Raw genomic sequence first — 23,414 nt, forward strand, 5'->3', positions numbered from 1 at the left:
GTTGGACTGCCAAGGAAGTCCCTGTTTGACATTGTTAGTGATATACTTTGGTGAATTTTAATAATTCATACAAAATGTGCCTACTGTGTGCACAGTTCCATAAATACATCCATATGTCTCTACTGCAGACCTCCTTTCAACAATCTTCTCAACTTTTCCTTCCTTACCAGGGCAGATCATTGGCTGCTATCCTGGAATCTATATATATGGTCACCTTTGAATAACGATTCTTCCACACAAAATGGATGGCCAGATCATAGCATAACCCATTGGAAAAACGTTTCTACTCCATTATCTTTCAGGGACACCCTGAATGTGGCTGTGATGCGGCCACTGTCGATTTTACGTGCACCCATAAAACAAAATGAGCCAAGCAGAACCCCAGCTCAAGCTTTCTCCTCTCCCCTATGGCTGTGCAGGGCACCAAGACAGCCACGGAAGTGAGTTGTGACCATGTTGGTGGAGTCTCAACTACCTATTCATGCAACCTAGTTGTGTTCTCTAGACCTGATCTGGCTCAATCCTGGCTGTACATTTCTACCTTATAATGGAATACAGCAGTGTCCGTAGACTTCATGACTTGGTTGGTCCAATCAGGGTCCTTAGACTTCATGACTTGGTTGGTCCAATAGAGCAACGACCCTCATATTGGGTCGTTCTGGATGCATGGATATCTGATGTCCCCTACTCAAGTGTTCTGTTCTTATTCTGCTACAGTGACCCATCAGGAGCTGTTTCAAAATGATGTATAAATCTGCCCTGCAGATGGTACGGACTTCCTCCAGAGCCCCAGGAGGCTGCATTGTGATTGTGTGGCTGGTGCTTGAGAATACGATTCCTACTCAACTTGGGTGAAACTTATAGGATTTAAGCTATTATATTGTATGTTAAGTAGTTGAAAAAGAATTCACAGTGGCCAAAGTGAACTTCCATGTTAGTTGTTTTGAAACATCTGCTGTGGGACTGCTAGTGTTACTTCAGATAAAAAATTTGATTGACAATGTACCTCACTGAAACAGACAAAGCAAATGATAGAGACGAGACCTCCTGGGGCATAACCACTACACTCACTGACAGACTCCTTAAAAAGAAACCACTGGACTTCCCTGGCGGTCCAGCGGTTAAGACTCCATGCTTCCAATGCAGGGGATGAAGGTTCAATCCCTGGTCAGGGAACTAAGATTCCACATGCCTCATGGTGCAGCCGAAAAATTTAAAAAGAAAAAGAAAAAAGGGAGAAGGAAGGAAAGAAAGAAAGAAAGAAGGAAAGAAAGGGAAAGAAAGAAAAGAAATCACTGAACTGAACGACCTGAAGCCTCTTCACTGGAGGACCCCACTCCACACTGCTGAGAACTGTTCCAGATGGACAATGCCAGAGCCCTGTCGGAGCAGAAGGTGACCTTCCACTCACTCTTGTTGCGAGACCAGTTGCAGACCTGGAGACAGCTGCTGGTGCTGAGATACCTCGTTTGCAGACGTAGTGGATGTTAACCCCTTTCCTATTTTCCCTACTTTGTGCTAATTGTGTGCAATAAACCCGAATGATTCTCGAGTTGAGTATTGGCTACTTTGGGTATATTTCCAATTCCGTGATTCTTACCTGGCCTTACTGCTGGGTCCTGCAATAAACATCCTATCTTGAGGAGGCCTTGGTAGCTGTGCAAGTTTGTGTTGTGCTGTTTTCATGACCCAAAATATAATGAACCGCTGGTATGGAGAGTCACGTGCTCAGGGTCTAGAGAGTTTCTGTTTCTGGGAGAGCCCAATGGGTAACTAGTCATTTGTTGTTTTGCTGTTTTAATGATTTATTTATAGAGTTGAGGAGGGCTAGATTTTTTTCATCAGAAGCTCAGGGGTAACTAATGACTATCATAAGTTGTCCAGCGACACAACAGGGCATGAGATGGGGTTACTGAAGTTTCTTTAGTGCAGGAATCTCTGAGTGCACAAATGGGAGTGGCTGCTGATTTCAGTTTGGAGGTAAAATTTATAAATAAGAATATGTTGCCATCAAAAGTACTAAAAGATGTTGGACTTGTATGTCCATGATGAGTGTGTCAAATAAGTCTTCTTGGAGGTAGATGTCCTCAATGTAAGGTCATACCTGTGCTCCTGGAGAAAGGTAAGTACAATGATGATCCTGTCTGAAAGAATTGTGTGTGATGACAAAGCTGTTGATGTACCCGATGGGCATCCTAAAAAGGATGTATTGTGTCACTTCGGAGGTGAAGGCAAACTACAGCTGAGAGGCTGTTGATCTCAAGGGAATTCTCCCAGTTACCACACCACCTACACCAGGTTTTCAGCTCAAGCCTGACAACTAATGAGCCTGGTTTAGGTGCAGAGGTGTCAGCTTCTGCTACTCCAGGGAGCCTTTATAAATAATTAGTCAGTTTGTCCAGGCAGACTTGCATGATGGGGAGAGATAGCATTGACTATTCGTCCCCTTACCCCTGCCAAGTTTTGACAGGGGCCAGGTCCTGCAGAGTTGTCACAGGCCCAGCAATTTAGGGTAGGAAGATAAAGTCACTCTTGGAACAGACAATGCAGAGCCTCACAAAGTATTGCCCACAGGACTTCCCTGGTGGTCCAGTGGTAAGACTCCAAGCTCCCAATGCAGGAGGCCCAGGTTCGATCCCTGGTCAAGGAACTAGATCCCGCATCATGCCACAACTAAGAAGCCTGCAGGCCACAACTAAGACCCGGCCCAGCCAAAAAAAAAAAACTAAATAAATAAATATTAAACCAAAACCAAAAAAATCCAAATTAGTGCCCACGACTGCCAGCAAAAGGTAGAGCTTTCCCAGTGTTAAAATAAAAAAACAGAGACGAGCCTTGAAAATTCCGCGAGCAGACAAAACCAGTTTAATCTTACAAAAACAGCGCTTAATTTAGCTTATTTTGCAAGACTAATTTGTCCTGGGTCATTTCTGGCTTATGCCTTCAGAAATTATAAGCAAAACTTGAACTGTTTCTCAAGGTTGGTGTGAGGTAACTACTGACCAATTTCCTATCATTTAAGAAAATTCTAATACCATAAGCAATCAATAAGATGAATAAACAGTCCCTGGTTTCTCATTATCTAAGTTGCTTTGTAACAATATACCCCTGCGTCTCATACTACATTTTGGTATGAGTGTTCCTCGTTTGCATACTGTCTTTTTGGTGTGTGTACAATAAACTTTCACAAATTACTGCTTTGGTGATTCATTGGTTTTACTTCTGTTATTCATGAACTTTTGACCTCAGATGGTGTTGCTAGTAATCCCTGAGCATCATGGGGCTCTCCTCCTGTCCCAAACTAAACCATTCTCTCCATGAGGACACTTGTTCTAAAAATAGAAATGCTGGATATGGTACAGTAATGTCGCTGTGGCCACAAAAGTAAGGGAGAATGAGGCTTGGAAGGAAGAAGTTTATTTTGCTCACAGTGTCCAGAGGGGAGTTGTTACCATATGCCACCCAGTGCCATATTTCACCCAGGGAAAAACACCAGAGTTGTCAGGAGGCAGAAGAAATGAGGGAGGGGAAGGTCTACGCCAGATCCTTTATGGGGTTTCAAGGCAAAGAAAGGCAAGGGCAGAGTAAACAGTTTAAGATTGGGTACTTGAATAACTCATGTGAGACTTAGGGCACAGGGGTGATCTCTAGTTGCCTGGAGCCTGGCCCTGGGATGATTAGGGCAGAGGAATATTGTGGAGTAAGATATGTAATATGGATTAAACAGTGTTCCTTTTTGAGTAGGACACAGTCACTGTCAATACAGGCAAGGGAGACATTGGTTATCAATAGTCTGAAACCTGCACAAAACACATAGCTACTATCGAAATTGAGAGGAGTCGTCAGTTAGATCCATTAAACTATAACTTGCTTAATAAATACTGAATTGTAAAATGCCTTCACTGATCAAATTTGCTTCAGTTGTTTCTATAAAAACTTGAATGTCATCCAAGCATCACACGGCCTAAACAATTAAGATGTTTGCCAGAGATTTTTTTCACGAACTTGGAGTCAGCTGGGTCCAGTTCAAGCTTGAGCCAGTCAAGACTGATTGGGACAACAAACTCTTCAACTGGGCACACACAAGTTATCCAATCAGTTATCATTTGACATCAGAGGGCCAAAGACTCCACATGCTAACGTCGCCATTTTCTGAACATGTGTCCCATGGAGAAGCATGTAGCTTTGTTGTGCAAAACCATGATTACTTCACCTTTTTCTTATCTCTAATCACCTTCCCCCATGCTCCCCACACTTCAGGTTTATCCCATAAGTATTCAGAGCCTCTCACCTTCAGGGAGATGGATTTGCGATTTGTTCTGTCTCCTTGTTTGGCTGCCTCATGAATAAACCCTTTATCTGCTCAGCTTCATTCTCTCAGTTTTCATACTTCAGTACTCAGGCTCAAAATTACCTTTTTACAGCTATTGTAAATGTTTCCTCAGAGCTATTTTCTCCACTCTCTTCAAATAGCTGCAGAATCATTATCAATAACTCTCGGGAATTTTTTTCACTGATAATGTCAACTCCCTGTGCAGATCCCTGGTGCACACCCCTGGTGATCACGTCACAGCAAGGAGATGACCTCATGGTGTCCCAAACATTTATCTCAGGTATCATATGACCCATTTTGGGCTCATGCTCCCAATGATGGTCACGATGATGGTCACTGTTCAGGCAGGAAATAGCATTCAAATGGTAGCACTTCTTTTCCAAGAGGTCTCAGATGTTAAAAGCAATTCTATATATGGTGGTATTGTTACAGACCAGAGTTCTTGGCCTTCCCCAATAAATAGAAATTGACTAGAGTCCAGACAAGAAATTCAGGCAAGGCTTTATTGAGGCCCCTGCTGCAGCTGGGGGCAGTGAGAACAAACAACAAGTTCCCTTGCTTGCCGGATCCCCAAGGGGGAGCAAGCTTGTTCCTTATATGGGGTGAGGGAAGGGGTGTGTCCAGGGGTCTGGCTGGAGGGGCGGCTTAGGTGTTTTGCCCACACCTTATGTGGTGCTGTATGCAGGGGGGCTTGCACAGTACCCTGCTCTTGCTCCCAACACCCTGTTTTTGCTCCAGGCCCTTCAAAAATGGCAGTTGGGTTTTTTTGGTCTCTTTGTATCTTTTGGTTCCAGAATTTGTCCCAACCGAGCGTGCACGCAGTTATTTTCAGTCCCATACAGTTTCTTCCTATTTTGTTGCTTGAGGAAAGGTGTGTCCAGGTGCAAGAACTTCAGCACTGCAGCAAAGGGTCCCAGGTCCCAGCCCGTCTCAGTATACCAAGTAAGAAATATTACCTGGAAAAAAGTGCTGCTTCCTGGGATGAATACAATCACTGATTATACAGGCAGGAGAAAAGTTTTCTGAGGAAATCTATCTACTGGCTCCAGAGTACCTCAACATCCCTCTCTCTTCTTCCACTCCATGGCCCTGTCTGGAATATTTCCTCTTTTGTCCCTAACAAGAACTGAAAGTAACAACACTGAACCTAAATCTTCAGTCCAAATGTATTTTTTTTAACATTAAAAATACATTTATTTATTTGTTTTGGCTGCGCCAGGTCTTAGTTGCAGCATGCGGGATCTTTAGTTGTAGCATGCATGTGGGATCTAGTTCCCCGACCAGGGATGGAACACAGGGCCCCTGCGTTGGGAGTGTGGAGTCTTACCCACTGGACCACCAGGAAAGTCCCCAGAATGTATTTAAAAGGCAACAAGGTAATGGTTACTAGCTCCCAGGTATGAATGGACGAGGGAAACTTGGTGTGGTGTGTCCTTTTGGTTTTGCAGCTTTCCAGACAATCCGAAATAATATGACTCCAAACACTTATTTAATTAGTGCAGACAGCAATCCACTGAATCTGCGTGCGGGCCCTTGAAGAGGAGCTAAGCCTCGCCCATCCTCGGGAATTAGGTGTACACTTACAAACTCCTTTTGTGGTACCCAGCCTTTCCCCAGGAGCTCAGGCCCAGGCCCTGAATCTGAACCTGTGCCTAGGCCGATGGTTCACCAAGAACTACATTACCCAGAAGGCTCTGCGCCACACGTCCAATGAAGACCCGGGAGAGGGGCGTTTCCGTGCGTGCGGAAGACGTCGGAGCGGGACTTCCGGCATCTTAGGCGCAACCAGACATTTTGTCGGTTCTTGTGAGGATCTAAGCGCTAGGGGGCTCTTGAATGCTTGGTCTGGACCGAGGGTGGAGGAATCGGGAAGACGCGTGAGTAGGCGTTGTCCCCGCCGCTCGGAGGCGAGACAAAGTTCGGCGGTGGCGACGCCTGCCTTGACCCTGCCGCCGGGGCAGGGCTTGGGACCGCGGTATCCAGGTCCTCAATCCGGATGCCTGCCTCTCCCTGCGCACTCCGCCCACAGACCCCGATGGCGGCGGCCGCGCTGAGGGAACCCCCTCAGGTACACGCTCCTCCTCCGGGCCCTCAGCGCCCTTACCCCACCAGACACTAAAGCCCCGAGTGCGGGGCGCCTGCTCCCGTGCCTGCAGCCCAGGCCCGGTGTCCGGGATTGTGGGGTCTCTGTTTCTGACAGTGTGATTGTGCGTGTGAGAGGGGGTCAGACAGAGGGATCGACAGGTGCAAAAGCTTGGAAGTCGGACTGAGCCAGAGGCATTGGGGAGATCGGGGATCCGTGTCGTGTCAGCATCGAGCAGGATGTGAGGAGTCACACCTGGGTTGAGGAGTTGTACTTTCATTCTGAGGGCTCTGGGAGCCATAAGAGTTTCGAATAGAAGGAGTACTTGATCTGAGTGGAGATTTTAAAACTATCCCACATTTTGCGCTGGGCGAAACAGATTAAGTTGGGGCAGGGAATGTGAGGATGAATGCGTGGAGATTGGTAAAGACGCCACTGCAGCGGCTTCAAGAAATGTTTTGACGGTGGATGGACTCGAGAGCCAGGAGAGGGGGAAGAAGTGATCAGGTTCTGGATTTATTTTAAAGATACCAACAACAACATTTCCTCCTGCATCAGATGAGGCTGTGATTGATAGTAAGTGAAAAAACAAGTTTTAAATTTTTTCGTTTTTGTTTTCATGGACATTTTTTTTTTTTTTTTTGCGTTGTATGTGGGCCTCTCACTGTTGCGGCCTCTCCCGTTGCGGAGCACAGGCTCCGGACGCGCAGGCTCAGCGGCCATGGCTCACGGGCCCAGCCGCTCCGCGGCATGTGGGATCTTCCCGGACCGGGGCACGAACCTGTGTCCCCTGCGTCGTCAGGCGGACTCTCAACCACTGCGCCACTAGGGAAGCAGCCCTCATGGACATTTTGAAAACGGAAATCAGGAAGTCAAACTAGGGAGCAGGTTTCAGAGTGGACATGGTTGATTCTGAGATATCCCAGAGTGGAGGTGTCACATGAGCAGCTGGACTGGAAGGTCTGGCGTTCTGCAGAAGGGGCTGGGTTGGAGATGTCCACAGGGTGTAGAGAGTGGTCTGGACTAGGTCAAGGCCTGGAGATCAGATTTAGGGGTAGCAATCCTTTTTTTATATATATAAATTTATTTATTTTTAAAATTTGTGCCTGCGTTGGGTCTTCGTTGCTGCACATGGGCTTTCTCTGCTTGTGGCGAGTGGGGGCTATTCTTTGTCACGGTGCGCAGGCTTCTCACTGTGGTGGCTTCCCATGTTGCGCAGCACAGGCTTTAGGCGCACGGGCTTCCGTAGTTGTGGCTCGTGGGCTCAGTATTTGTGGCTCGTGGGCTCTAGCGTGCGGGCTCAGTAGTTGTGGCACACGGGCTTAGTTGCTCCGCAGCATGTGGGCTCTTCCCAGACCAGGGATTGAACATGTGTCCCCTGCATTGGCAGGATGATTCTTAACCACTGTGCCACCAGGGAGGTCCCATGGGTAGCAATCTTAAGTATGTTATTTCAAATGGTCCTTGGGGTGAGACAGGAGGGCTGTGGATGGAGGTGGGGGGGGAGGGTGGGCATTTCTGAGACTTCCCTCCACAAAGGAGGGGCATTCTGTTTATCCAGTGTCTGCATGAGGAGAATGCTTTGTAAGGCACAAGGAACCTGGCCTGGCAGAAGAAGATGGGGTGTCGTAAAATAGCTGCCTGATGACAGTTACCCTTGCTTTTGAACAACCTGTTGTAAGAGAAACACACACTGAAAATCTCCTCCAGTGTCAGGAGTGATTCCACTTTACTCAGTCTTGCCAAAGCCACAAAATCCCTCAAATGCCATATGATAGATTGTCCCAGCCTCTGTGTGTGTGTGTGTGTGTGTGTGTGTGTGTGTGTGTGTTAATTTTTATTGGAGGGTAGTTGCTTTACAATGTTGTGTTAGTTTCTACCGTACAGCCAAGTGAATCAGCTATATGTAGACATATGTCCCCCCTTTTTTGGATTTCCTTCCCATTTAGGTCACTGCAGAGCACTGAGTAGAGTTCCCTGAGCTACACAGCAGGTTCTCATTAGTTATCTCTTTTATACATAGTATCGATAGTGTATATATGTCAATTCCAACCTCCCAATTCATCCCACCACCACCCCCTTTCCCTCCTTGGTGTCCATACGTTTGTTCTCAAAGTCTGTGTCTCTATTTCTGCTTTGCAAATAAGATCATCTATACCATTTTTCTAGATTCCACATATATATGTTAATATACAATATTTGTTTTTCTCTTTCTGACTTACTTCACTCTGTATGACAGTCTCTAGGTCCATCCACATCTCTACAAATAACCCAATTTCGTTCCGTTTTATGGCTGAGTAATGCATTGTATATATGTACCACAGCTTTATCCATTCCTCTGTTTATGAACATTTAGGTTGCTTCCATGTCCTGACTATTGTGAATAGTGCTGCAGTGAACATTGGGGTGCCTCCTTGTGTTTTAGTCTTTGTTATTTATTTATTTATTTGGTTGTTCCGGGTCTTAGTTGTGGCGGGATCTTCGATCTTCATTGCGGCTTGTGGGATATAGTTCCCTGACCAGGGATCGAACCCGGGCGCCCTGCATTGGGAGCACAGAGTCTTAGCCACTGGACTACCAGGGAAGTCCATCTCCTTGTTCTTGACTAAATGTTCCAAGGAGGACATGCTTCTTGCCTCACAGGAAGTTCCTACCAAAGAATTCCTCTAACAAGTTGTCCCAACACAGGAAATGTTTCTGCCCTGTTTTCTGAAAAAAACAGACTAATGAGAAAAACAGTATATTAATATGTGCAGCACACAACACATGGGAGAAACCTAAACCAAAAGTAACTGGAATTGGTGACTTAGGATTCTAGTTTATATTAGTATCTTCGACAAAGAAGAGTAAATTTGTAGACAAATGACAGAACGAAGAAAAGCAGTTTTAGGCTTCCAAGGGTAGCAAACCGAGAAGGTAAATATGGAGGAGGAACCTAATATTGTGTGGTTTGATTGCAGATTCCTTTGGTGCCAGTCTCTGGGCTGATAATCTGTCTCCAATAAAAGGAGAATTTATATCTTGCCTTTAGGTAGAAAAGGGGGAGCTTTTTCTGTGTTTGCTGTTTCTCACTGCCTTCAGCTCAAAATAATTTTTATGTCAAAGAGGCATATTTTGGGGTGATATTATTCTGATCTTCTTCATGAGCTACAAAACAGCCAGGAAAGATAGTTTGTGTTATTGAAATTCCTATATTATTCTCCCTTTGTATACTCTATCCAATTGATTTTATGAGAGAATTAAGCATTAGTTTCCCAAGGAATCCATTGTAGGTAGTGAACTGATTATTCTTCTATGCATTTAGACTGGTCCTAGGCATGTACTTTCCTTCGGGTATTTAAGACAGTATCCACTGAAACCATTTTCTGTGGGCACAAATTCATGGAACCCCATTTGAGAAAGGCTGCTAAAGATTATGGTCTCACCAATTCTATTGTGTATGGGTGGGTTTTCTTACACCAATAAGCAATTCTCCCACGTCAGCTGAGTGTCCTATAATTCAAGTCAATTCTGACATTGTTTACACAGAGATAGCATCAGATCTCACAGGTTAAGGTCTCAGTCCCATAAGACTCCCCCAACCCCACACACACCCTTTCAGACACCAGTCGTTAAGTCCATGTTTTCACCTGGGTTTCTGAACTGATTGGAGGTTCCAACAGCCTCCTTTTCAGGTTCAATCAATTTTCCTATAGTGGCTCACAGAACTCAGAGAAACATTTTACTAACTAGATTACCAGTTTATTATAAAAAGATATAACCCAAGAACAGCCACATGGAAGAGATGCATACAGGGAAAGGTATGGGGAAAGGGTGCAGAGTTCCCATGCACATTGCTCTTCCTGCATCTCCATGTGTTCGTCAACTTGGAAGCTCTCTGAACCCTTTTCTTTTGGGTTTTTATGGAGGCTTCATTTCACAGGCATGATTGATTACATCCTTGACCATTGGCGATCAAACTCAGTCTCCGACCGCTGTACCCCCTCAGAGGTCAGGGGGTAGGACTGAAAATTCCAACCCTCTAATCATGTGGTTGGTTCTCCTGGAAACCAGCCCCACCATCCTTTTGTGCTTTCCCAAAGTAACCTCATAAGGGCATTTTTATTGCTCTTCTCACTTAGGAAATACCTAAGGTTTTAGGAGTTCTGTGCCCAAAACCTGGACAAAGACCAAATACAGGAACTTCCCTAGTGGCACAGTGGTTAAGAATCCGTCTGCCAGTGCAGGGGACACGGGTTCGAGCCCTGGTCCGGGAAGATCCCACATGCCGCTGAGCAACCAAGCCCATACGCTACAACTACTGAGCCTGCGCTCTAGAGCCCGTGAGCCACAACTACTGAAGCCCGTGCTCCACAACAAGAGAAGCCACTGCATTGAGAAGTCCGTGCACCACAACAAAGAGTAACCCCCACTTGCTGCAACTAGAGAAAGCCCACGCGCAGCAACAAAGTCCCAACGTAGCCAAATAAATTTATTTTAAAAATTAAAAGACCAAATACGTATTTATTGTTATAAATCATATTATTACACTGCTCTAGTAAACAAATATACATATATTCATAGAGAATTCATAAAACTTGTGATCTGTGTTGTGGCTTCATTTTTCCCTTTGTGAATGTAATTTTTCAAATGTTTAACAGTGTAAAATCAAGATGAATGTGTATCTTCTGAATGTTATAGTATTATTATTATTTTTTTAAAATATTGACATGTCGTGAATTTTTAAATTTATTTATTTATGGCTGTGTTGGGTCTTCGCTTCTGTGCGAGGGCTTTCTCTAGTTGTGGCAAGCGGGGGCCACTCTTCATCGCGGTGCGCAGGCCTCTCACTATCGCGGCCTCTCTTGTTGCGGAGCACAGGCTCCAGACGCTTAGGCTCAGTAATTGTGGCTCACGGGCCCAGTTGCTCCGTGGCATGTGGGATCTTCCCAGACCAGGGTTCGAACCCGTGTCCCCTGCATTGGCAGGCAGATTCTCAACCACTGTGCCACCAGGGAAGCCCTGAATGTTATATTTTTAATATCATTTATATGCTTATTCTTTGTCTGATTTATCCCTTTCTAAGAAGATAAGAGCGAGTAAGTTATACATTTGTACCCACAATTCTTTTTCAGTTTTATTGCTTTAAATATCTCATATATTTAAATTATAGGGAGAGATTGTCAGACTTTATTAAATGAATGGGCAAACTCCATGCAACGTATAACAAATGATCCTTAATTACAAACATAAGTATATGCTAAAAGGAATAGAATGAAATAAGACATGAATATTAACCATAAGAAGGTTGGAGAGGTGGACTTCCCTGGTGGTGCAGTGGTTAAGAATCTGCCTGTCAATGCAAGGGACACGAGTTTGAGCTTTGGTCCGGGAAGATCCCATATGCCACGGAGCAGCTACGACCATGCGCCACAAGCACTGAGCCTGAGCTGTAGAGCCTGTGAACCACGACTACTGAAGCCCGCGCACCTAGAGCCTGTGCTCCGCAACGAAAGGCCACCGCAATGGGAAGCCTGCACACCGCAACGAGAGTAGCCCCTGCTCACTGCAACTAGAGAAAGCCCGCATGCAGCAACAAAGACCCAACGCAGCTAAAAATAAATAAATAAATAAATTTATTTTAAAAAGAGGATTGGAGAGGTTAGATTAATATAAGAAAATGTCAACTTTAGGAAAAATAACATTACCAAAGATAACATAGGGACATCTTATTAAACAAGTAACTTAAATCAAGAAGATTTTAAAATGCTAAATGGGGAATTACCTGGTGGTCCAATGGTTAGGAATCTGTCCTTCTACTGCAGGTGGCACAGGTTCTATCCCTGGTCAGGGAAGAAAGATCCCACAAGCCATGTGGTGCTGCCACAAATGAATGAATGAATGAATGAATATGCTAAATGTATTTGTACCTGAGAACAGGCTTTCAAAACTCTTTCAATAATTAATAGAATAGGCAGGAAAACCGTAAGGATATACAAGACATGACCAATATCATCAGCTAACTTGATTCAGTAGATATGTATAAAACATTACTCCAGCCTATAGCAGAATACACATTCTTTTCAGGTACACATGGTACATTCCTCCAAGATAAACCAAATGCTAGGGACATAAAATAATTTTCAGTAAGCTTTAAAATTGAAGCAGTATAGAATATATTCTCTAAATAAAGCAAAATAAATTAGAAATTTTAAAATATCCTAGAAAATCCACAGACATTTAAATTTTAAAGATGTTAAGTATCAAAGAGTAAAAGAAATAAGGAAACCAATAGAAGATAAATTAGGAGCATATTTTTGTGAAACAGGCAAGAATAATTTTTTTTAACTTTTTTTTGGCCGTGCCATGCAGCATGTGGGATTGAACCTGTGTTCCCTGTATTGGAAGCACGGAGTCTTAACTACTGGACTGCCAGGGAAGTCACAAGAACAATTTAAATGTATCAGTAACAAGCAAAATATATTGTGTCGAAAATTAATGAATGTATTTCTTTTAGAATTGCAGCCTTCTATTCTGTAAAGCCCGTGACAGCCAAAATTTAAAGAGTGAAAGACTGGGGCTTCCCTGGTGGTGCAGTGGTTGAGAGTCCGTCTGCAGATGCAGGGGACACGGGTTCGTTCCCCGGTCCGGGAAGACCCCACATGCCACGGAGCGGCTGGGCCCGTGAGCCATGGCCGCTGAGCCTGGGCGTCCGGAGCCTGTGCTGCGCAACGGGAGACGCCACAACAGTGAGAGGCCCGCGTACCGCAAAAAAAATAAATAAATAAACAAAGAGTGAAAGAGTATCTTCAATGTCTAAAACTGCCAAGGGATGAACACACAGGACATAGGAGGAAATCGCATTAGTTAGAACAGCAAATACAACTCCAACCTAAATGACCAAAATAGGAGCAATCAATGGAAGAAGGAATCAAAGTGATTATCAGGCATATGACAAGATTTACAAACACACTGATATTTTAGAACTGCATACCAAATACAACTGTCTTTACAGAACACATAATAGAATGTAAAGATGGGCTTCCCTTGTGGCGCAGTGGTTAAGAATCCACCTGCCACATGCCGTGGAGCAGGTAAGCCTGTGCGCCACAACTACTGAGCCTGTGCTCTAGAACACGTGAGCCACAATTACTGAGCCCACGTACTGCAACTACTGAAGCCCGCGTGCCTAGACCCCGTGCTCCACAACAAGAGAAGTCACTGCAGTGAGACGCCTGTGCATCGCAACAAAGAGTAGCCCCCCTCGCCACAACTAGAGAAAGCCTGCGCGTGGCAATGAAGACAAAACACAGCCAAAAATAAATAAATAGAATTAATTAATTAAAAAAATAGAATGTAAAGAAAATTGTAAGACATCTGAAAATTTTAGTAGAACTATCCTCATGAAAATAGACATAAATATCATTAAGATAGTATTAGCAAATAAAATTCAGCAGTGTGTAAAAAGAATTATATATCATGACCAAGAGAGATTTCTTTCAGTGGTGCCAGGTTTGTTTAATATTAGAAGAGCAAAGAATGTTATCCAACATATTAACAGGCTAAAGAAAAAAAAAGAAGAAAAATCATATCATATCAGTTGATGCAGAAGACTCACTAGCATAACAATGTAGCAAAGTGCTGTGTACCGTTCTCTTTCTCTTTATATATATGTATAAATACACGTGTGTGTGGTAGACAGGGATATAGATGTAAATGAACTGTGTTCTATATGTTAACACACAGAAAGCAAAACTTGAATGATTAAAATTTACAAATCTATAGCATAAAAAATACTTAGGAATGAATATAATGATACATGTACATGTTCTTTCATTATATTCATTCCTAAGTATTTTATTGAAAACTACAAAGTTATTTTTTCAGTATTACTGAAAACTTCAAAGTTTAGTTGAAATCTGCAAAAGCACTTCTGCTGAGGGAAATTAAAGATGATCTAGGCGAATGGAGCAATCTTTTCCATAGAATTCAGTGCCTGCACTTTTTCCCTTTTCCCAGGGTTTAGTGCTCACTTTGGACCCCAGTGTCAAGTGGTGGAATCCTGTATCTGGTAAGCTTGAGTCATGGGAATTCAGGCTGAGCTCCCACTTACTACACAGATCCAACTGGAGCCAGTTTACCTGAGGATAGTTGGGGGAGGGGGGGTCTGGTGGGGGTGAGGTTCTGGTTCCTGGAGGAATTGAGCACCTTAAACCCTCTGAATCAAGTCAAGAGAATGTGGATGGTCAGGAGTCATTTTCTGTCCTCCATTGGGAAGGGTTTGAAGCACTGTTGGAAGAATGACCAGAGGATGTCATGTAATTCCCCAGGTAATAATCCCAAAAACCATGTGCTGTGAATACTGTTATTTCCCCGTTTCAGAAATGAGGGGACTGAAGCTTGGAGGAGTGAGGCTTTCTGCATAAGGTACTATAATCAGTAATGGGGTTACCAGCTGCAAACCCAGGTAAGCCTCCCCCTAGAGCTCAGCCTGTGAAGTCAGACACTGGACACTATGTGCTAGATTGCATTGAATTTGAAGCCAAACACAACATGATTGGTTCTAATGCAAGTTCAAAGATTGTGAATTTGAAAGTAAGATATAGAAGAATTATGCTACAACCCTATGCTGTACTTACTCCTGAGGGAAAAATTTTTTTAGATTATTTATTTATTTATTTAATTTTGGCTGCATCGGGTCTTAGTTGTGGTATGTGGGATCTTTCATTGCGGCGTGTGGGTTTCTCTCTAGTTGTGGCGTGCAGGCTCTGTAGCTGTGGCACGTAGGTTACAGAGCATGTGGGCTCTGTAGTTTGTGGCATGCAGGCTCTCTAGTTGAGGCACACAAGCGCAGTAGTTGTGGCGCATGGGCTTAGCTGCCCCACAGCATGTGGGATCTTAGTTCCCTGACCAGGAATCGAAGCCTCATCCCCTGCACTGTAAGGCGGATTCTTTACCACTGTACCGCCAGGAAAGTCCCAGGAAAATATTTCTTAAACTGTAAATCTTGAATCATCTTGTCTAGAACATATCCCTAGTGCAACTGGCTACCTGAAATTGAGAACGTCATTCTGTATGTGTGATTATTTTTTTCTTGAAATAATTTTAAATGACACAGATTGTACACTGCTATCCTGTAAAATTTTAAATCATTCCTGTTAAGGCTACTCGTAGCTTCAGGGTATGTGTATGTGAATTTTTTCTTTTTCTTTTCTTTTTTTTTTCGCGGTACGTGGGCCTCTCACTGTTGTTGCCTCTCCTGTTGCGGAGCACAGGCTCCGGATGCGCCGTGGCTCAGCGGCCGTGGCTCACAGGCCCAGCTGCTCCGCGGCATGTGGGATCTTCCCGGACCGGGGCACGAACCCGTGTCCCCTGCATCGGCAGGCGGACTCTCAACCACTGCGCCAGCAGGGAAGCCCTGTGTATGTGAATTTTGACAGACGCTGCAAGTAGTCAGCCTTGACTCACCTCCTACCACATGGGTACCTGAGAGCCCAGGTTTGTGATGATAAGGACCATGTATTCAGCACTAATCATGCACCTTGCACTGGTTTAATCACTTGATACTTAACCTCACCAAGGTATGGGCACTATTTTTTTCTGCTGTTTTAGTGAATGGACGTTTCTGTTTGAGGAATATTTAAACAATTTCACAGAGGTCTGCTAGGGAGGTTTTATCTTCATTTTACAACATGGAGGTGAAACTGCTGGCCTTGGGTCCCAAATTCGGAAGGATGAGGCTGGGATCTGCAGGCTGTGAACCTCCAAAATAGCTAGCGTTGTATCACGCTCAGGATATGAAGCGCGCACTGGAGATTTTATATGAAGCCGACCCCCACCGGAGGAAAACTGCTGACCGCAAGCACGTAGACCCCAGACGGGTTGAAACCAGAAGATTGCTGATGCTCGAAACTTCACCTTGATGCCAACCAATCTGAGAATTGAACACAAGTGGATCATGCACCCTGCAGCCCCTCCCTCACATGGCCTTTAAAACCTTTGTCTCCTAACCAGCAACTTGGAGATGGTCTTAGGACATTAGTCCACCAGCTTCCCAGATTGCTGGCCTCCTGAATAAAGCAACTTTTCCTTTTCCACCAACACTTGTTTGTCGAGAATTGGCTTTTCGAGTGGCGAGCAGCTGAACTCGAGTTTAGTACCAACCTCATCCAGTTACAGAGACTCTAAGATATGAAATGCAGCCTGAGGCTTGGGAGCAACTGGCAGGCTAAGACAGTAGGCACTCAATTCCTTTGCCTTCCACCTTCTGACCACAGGCTGCCCCTCAACACCTGGTGTCGAGGTGGAGACTGCAGTACCCAGAATTCTCAGTGCCACAGGGTGTCAGCTCTCTGCCAATCATGGCCAAGGAGAGGGGCCTTTTTCTGTGAGCACTTCACTTTGGGGCAGGGCTTCCGGTACCCCATCTTGTTTCTGGGGTTGTAGAATCCTGGAGATGGGAATAGCACCTCCATCCCCTGGTGTGATATGGGCTGTTCCCATCCCTTTTGCCCACAGGCTCCAATGACAGTGGCCAAGCTGATAGCTGAGCCCTCACCTTCCCAATATGTGGGATTACGTGTCTTTGCTCTCCCCTGTCCCAGCAGTTGTGTCTGCAGGCTCTGAGGAGGCAGTCTCCATCTAAGCCATCGTTACATGGAGAAGTTTCTGTAGAACCCAGAGAGATGAGGGATGGAAGGCGTCCCAGGCATGTTCAGATGCTTGGAGTTGAAGCTGAGCTGTGAGTGTCCAACAAACAATTAGTCTCTTTCCTTTCTGGGGGAGACAACATGGGGACAGGTTTCAGGCCTGAAATGGCCAGCTGAGCGTCTTGCCCTCTATTCTGAGGATGATGGGAGCCATGGGGAAAGTGGAGCAGAGTCTCAGCAGTCTTCCTCTGGCAGCAGAGAGAACAGACAGTGAAGGGCTAGAGTGATGGTGGAGACGGAGTGATGGTAGGTGTGGAAATTATTCACATTTATTCAGAGCTTGCTAATAGCAAGGGGGTTGGGCATCATCACTTGCCTTTGGCTGAGGCTCGAGGGCAGGGGAGGGGGAAAGCTGACTGGCCCCTAAGTTGGAAATGGGTGTAAAGGGAAGAGGGCAGTTTTGGGGTTTTTTAAAATAAATTTATATATATATTTATTTTTTGGGTCCGTTGGGTCTTTGTTGCTATGCACGGGCTTTCTCTAGTTGCGGCGAGCGGGGGCCGCTCTTCGTTGCAGTGCGCGGGCTTCTCATGGTGGTGGCTTCTCTTGTTGCGGGGCATGGGCTCTAGGGGCACGGGCTTCAGTAGTTGTGGCATGCAGGCTCTAGAGCACAAGCTCAGTAGTTGTGGCGCACGGGCTTAGTTGTTCCGCGGCATGTGGGATCTTCCCGGACCAGGGCTTGAACCTGTGTCCCCTGCATTGGCAGGAGGATTCTTAACCACTGTGCCACCATGGAAGTCCCAGGAAGGCAGTTTTTATGAGATTTCTGACCGTTTCGGTTCAGTTGCTGCAGAGGTTATAGGTGAGAATTTTATTTTTATATGTGGTCACACCACAGGGAAATCAGGGAGGAGACTACTGCAGCAGTCTAAATGAGCATTGATGGGCTGCACCAGAGTGATTGCTGTGAAGGTGGCACAGAGGTTGTGTTCTCATGCTGATACTTTACTAGGGCTGATTTTATTTTCTGAAGTGGATTGTGAGAGAAGGAAGTAAAGGAGAGATGACCCAAAGCTTTGGATTTAGCTGCTGGAAGGATGGAAATGCCAGCCACTGAAATGGGGAGGTCTGTTATAAAGTTAATTTTCAGATAATTAGGTGTAGGAAAGTTGTGACTGGTGTGGGGACAACATGTATGTGATAAGCAGCTTAATGACCTCCCAAAGATGTCCATTTTCTAATCCCTAGAAGCTTCGGACGTGTTATCTCACATGGCAACAGGGACTTTTTTTTTAAATGTTTATTTATTTATTTGGTTGTGCTGGGTCTTAGTTGCAGCAGGCAGGCTCCTTAGTTGAGGCTCACTGCTCCTTAGTTGTCCAAACTCTTGGTTGCCGAACGCATGTGGGATCTAGTTCCCTGAGAAGGGAACGAACCCAGGCCCCCTGAATTGGGAGCGTGAAGTCTTAACCGCTGTGCCACCACGGAAGTCCCGCAACAGGGACTTTATATATGTGATTAAGCTAATGATCTTGAGATGGACAGATTATCCTGGGTTATCCCGTGGACCCAGTGTAATCACAGGAGGATCAGAATCAAAGAAGGAGATTTGAGGAATGAAACAGATGTCAGAATGATAGTTGCTGACTTTGCCGATGGAGGAAGGGGCAAGGACTCAAGGATGCAGGAGGCTTTTTAAAAGCTAGAAAAGCTAAGGAAACAGATTCTTCTGTGGAGCTGCCAGAAGGAATATAATGCTGCTGACATCTTTTTTTTTTTTTTTTGGTCTTAGTTTCGGCAGGCAGGCTCCTGAGTTGTGGCATGCAAACTCTTAGTTGTGGCATGCATGTGGGATCTAGTTCCCTGACCAAGGGTTGAACCCAGGCTCGCTGCATTGGAAGGTAGATTCTTAACCACTGTGCCACCAGGGAAGTCCCAATCCTGCTGACATTTTGATCTTTAGCCTAGTGAAGCCCATTTTGGACTTACAACCTCCAGATGTAAGATGATAAATTTGAGTTGATTTAAGCCACCGAGCTACTAGTGATTTGTTACAGCAGTAATAGGAAACTTAATACAGTGTACAACTGAGAAATGGAAGAGGGCTCAGAGTAACTGAGGTGTGCATGTGGTTCTGGGTGCCCGTGATTTGAAGAAAGGAAAAGGGCCAGATTGGGAGGGTTTTAAAGCAGGAATGGGGGCTTTGGCAGTGGGGGCCACTGGAGGTTTGGGACAAGATAGCATCCTGATTGTATTGCCAAGTGTTCTCTCCATGCTGTGTACAGAGTGACATCTGGGGAGTCCAGGGTAATGTCTGTGGTGTGGGCCAGAAAGTTGGTTTTAGGTAGCTGAAGATGTGAGGCAGGCATGGTCCAAAGAGTGATGTGCAGGAGAGGAGGGAGTGTAAACTGATTGGCCTAGGACCCTGTTGTTGGGAGCTTAAGTGAAAAGAGTGAGCGCAGGTTTAGGAAGTATGTCCAGGGAGTATGCTGTGGGGTTCCCCAGGGGAACTGGGCCAGGCTCAGAGCTTAAATGGCATCTATCTCCCAACCTGCTTGTTGTTGCTGTGGGCTGACACAGTGATCACTGGGGGTAGTCAGGAGAGAGAAAGGACCGATGGTATCAATGCCTGGTACTTCGTTTGACTTGGGGACCTCGGGACATGGGTGAGCAAGACATTGTTGTGCGTAGGTAGAGTGGGGATACTCACTTGAGACACTTTTCATGGACCTTGCTGTCCCCATCTTTGCAGGGCTGTGCCATCTCTGAGGACGTGTTTGTGTACTTCTCCCGGGAAGAATGGGTGCTCCTTGATGAGGATCAGAGACTCCTGTACCGGGATGTGATGTTGGAGAACTTTGCACTTTTAGCCTCCCTGGGTAAGACCCTCACACCAACTCCATCTCCTTTCTCCTTTCCCACAGGGACCACTCTGTCCTTCCCACACAGCTTTCTGGCCATGTTTCCTGGAGTAGGTGCCATGGCTGCCAGGGTTATGCTCGATGGTGTGTCCTCACTTCTGACTGAGCAGCCCCGAAGCCACGCAGCAAAAGGTTTGGGGGTCACAAGACATAGTTTTCCCAATGGAACCCATAGTGTTGGTCACTTTCTGGGCTGGTGAATCTGTCTAGAATTATGACACCCCTGTGCCCAAGGTTCTGCCCCCTTCCTCCAGGTGACATTTTCTGGGGCTCTATTATACCAGGAGTTACAGGCACTCACATAGTCACTACTTATGTAGACCCTTGGATGCTTCCTTCATGGTTCTTTTTGTAATAATTATAATTATTATTATTTTGGCTGAGTAGTGTGGCATGCAGGATCTTAGTTCCCTGACTAGGGATTGAACCCACACCCCGTGCAGTGGAAGCACAGGGTCTTAACCACTGGACCGCCAGGGAAGTCCCAGTAATAATTATTATTCTTTAACTTGTGGTCTGTCATAGGGTGGGTTTCTCTGAGCCAGTACTCACCAGTGCTGGGTTTCGCTTAGGAATTACATTCTCAAGATCATATTTAGTCACACAGCTGGAGCAAGGGGAGGAGCCCTGGATGCCTGCCCAGGTGGATATGACTCCAGTCACAGAGAAAGAGGCTCAGAAGGGACCTGGACCTGGTGAGTGGACACCAAGGAAGGGCATGATGTCAAGGTTAGGTTCAAATCCAGAGATATTGACTGTTTCCACCTGTGTTTGATTTCAAGGCCTGTGGACACACAGTGTTTCTACATGTCCTTCCCCATTCTGGACACTGTGACTTATTTCTAGTCTGACTTCTAGCCCCTGGCATCCACCTTGCATCCATTCCTCCTTACTGCTCACTCCGCATTCGTCTGCAACATTGGCTTGCACTTAATGTGTCACGAGATGTGCACATATCCTTCAGTAATCTTTGAACACCAGCTGCTTACTTGTGATTGGAGTTTCCTGGGCCTGGACATGCCCTTCTGCCTAGCACTCGTCTGTCCCAACAGCCAACGTCCTACTGGAAACTGTTTGCTCTATTCTGTCCTCATTCTGCCCTCATGTCCTTGTCTTCAGGAGGCCTCCCCCATTCTGTGACCTTCAGAGGCCCTGCACTGCATAGCAATCCCTTCCTCAACCTATCCCTGCCTCTGTCCTGTAAACGGTCCCATGGACTTATCCTCGGTGTGTCAGATACATTTATGATGGGGTTGTCCCCTCCTTCAAAGTCAACATGCATCTCATTGGGCACTTCTCTGCTTTCAGGTTGTTGGTGTGGAGTGGAGGCTGAGGCTGTTTCCTCTGAGCAGAGTGTTTATTTAGAAGGAGTGTCACAGTTCAGGACTCCTGTGGCAGGTCTGAAAACCCACCCATGTGACGTATCTGGCCCAATATTGAAAGACCTCTTACATCTGACTGAATACCCATGGGGGAAAGCCAGGCAGGAACCACACATATGTGAGGCACATGGGAAGCAGTTCTGGTTCAGTGCAGACCTTCACCAGCACCACAGTGGAGAGAAATTCTTCAGGAGGGATGAGGGCAGGGACACTGTGAAAAGCTGCAGAATCTGTGTGCCAGAGAAGACCTACATACATGGTGAGGGCAGAGTGGACTTACCAGCCACCTCTGGCCTTCAGCACCAGGTTTCTCATGACAGAATGAAGCCCCGTAAGAGCACTGAGCTTGGGGGAGCCCTTAGCACTGGACAGAAGCTTCATAAATGTAGTGAATGTGGGAAAGTGTTCACTCGGAAAGACACACTTGCAAGGCACCAGAGAATCCACACTGGAGAAAGGCCTTATGAGTGCAGCCAATGTGGGAAATTCTTTAGCCAAAGCTGTGACCTTTTTAAACATCAGACAGTCCACACTGGAGAAAGGCCTTTTGAGTGCAGTGAGTGTGGGAAGTTCTTTAGACAAGTCTCTGGTCTTGTTGAACACAGGCGAGTTCACACAGGTGAAAGGCTCTATCAGTGCAGTAACTGTGGAAAATTCTTTAGCAGCAAGTCTAACCTCATTCGACACCAGGAGGTTCACACAGGAGCAAAGCCTTATGTGTGCAGTGAGTGTGGGAAAGAGTTCAACCGCAGACACACACTGGTTCTGCACCAGAGGACTCACACTGGAGAAAGGCCTTATGAGTGCAGGGAGTGCGGGAAGTCCTTCAGTCAAAGCTCCCACCTTAACGTACACTGGCGAATTCATAGCAGTGATTATGAATGCAGCAGATGTGGGAAAGCCTTTAGCTGCATCTCCAAACTCGTTCAGCACCAAAAAGTTCAGTCTGGAGAAAAGCCTTACGAGTGCAGCAGATGTGGGAAAGCCTTCACCCAAAGGCCAAACCTTATTCGGCACTGGAAGGTTCACACTGGAGAAAGGTCCTCTGAGTGCAGGGAGTGTGGGAAGGACTTCAACCACAGACACACACTTGTTCTCCACCAGAGGACTCACACTGGAGAAAGGCCGTGAGAGTACAGTGAGTGCAGGAAGCCTTTTAGCCAGCATTCCCAACTTGCTGTACACTTGAGAGTATCTAGCAGTGCTTGTGAGTGCAGCAGACGTGGGAAAGCCTTCACCCAAAGGCCAAACCTTATTCGGCACAGGAAGTCCATGCTGGACAAAGGCTTTAGAGTACAAGGAATGTGCTGTCTCCTTGTTCAACCTAACAACTGTCCCCAGAGTGAAGCCCTGAATGTGGGTTTTGTGAGAGAGCCGTCAGTCAGAAGTGAAACCTCATACATACAAACATCCACAACAGGAAGATTCCTGATGAGTGCCACACACGTGAGGTGCTTTTAGAAGCTGTGGCGCACATTCTAAACTGCTTAGTGCCTTTCCCAGTTGGTAGAAGGCATCCTGCTGTTCCCATCTGTCAAAGTCCCACAGGGTGTGTCAGTTACAAGCTTAGTCAGGCAGACCTCTGCCATCTCTCCAGTCCCTGGAAGGAGTCATGACTGGCCTCAGTGGCCTACAGGGGCCCTCATTTTCACCCTTTGACTGGCTTAGGTGTGGAAAGAATCAGCTCATAAGATGGGCTCTCCAGGGAGCTTGCAGAGATTTACCTTCGTGTATTTCTTGGTCTCATTGTGGATGTATACAGTCTCCAAGTCCCGCAGCCCTGGAACTCTGTGTCCCACATTTGCTCGTGTTTGTACAATAATAAAGTCCTTACTCTGAGCTGCCTTTAATCTTGAGGGCTCTGTTCATTGTGTGGAGTGTGTTGAGGCCACAACTGTGTTCTACCAGCATGAAATGATAAACAGATTTTGTGGGAATCCTTGGTTTTCTGTGCTTCAGAGAGGACAGCATGAGGGCAAAGAATAGCTGTCCACTATTGGCCCAATTTTCATTGCTACCCAAGACCTTCTAGGAATGACTTCAGGGCTCTGTGAGACATACCATGTG

General features: G+C 45.8%; 1 protein-coding gene across 1 annotated transcript; it reads left to right on the forward strand.

Moving 5' to 3' along the window:
• Nucleotides 1–2,134: 2,134 nt before the first annotated feature.
• On the forward strand, nt 2,135–22,917 carry ZNF671 (zinc finger protein 671; the record flags this gene model as incomplete). The annotated part of the gene is made up of 6 exons (XM_082863008.1): nt 2,135–2,225; nt 4,539–4,613; nt 5,951–6,210; nt 19,797–19,923; nt 20,538–20,660; nt 21,274–22,917. The coding sequence occupies 6 exons, from the start codon at nt 2,135–2,137 to the stop codon at nt 22,476–22,478; spliced, it is 1,881 nt and encodes a 626-aa protein (XP_082719134.1). The 3' UTR covers nt 22,479–22,917.
• Between the last annotated feature and the right edge of the window lie 497 nt (nt 22,918–23,414).

This window comes from Leucopleurus acutus (genome assembly GCF_964270905.1).
Source record: "Leucopleurus acutus genome assembly, chromosome: 20".
NCBI lineage: Eukaryota > Metazoa > Chordata > Mammalia > Artiodactyla > Delphinidae > Leucopleurus > Leucopleurus acutus.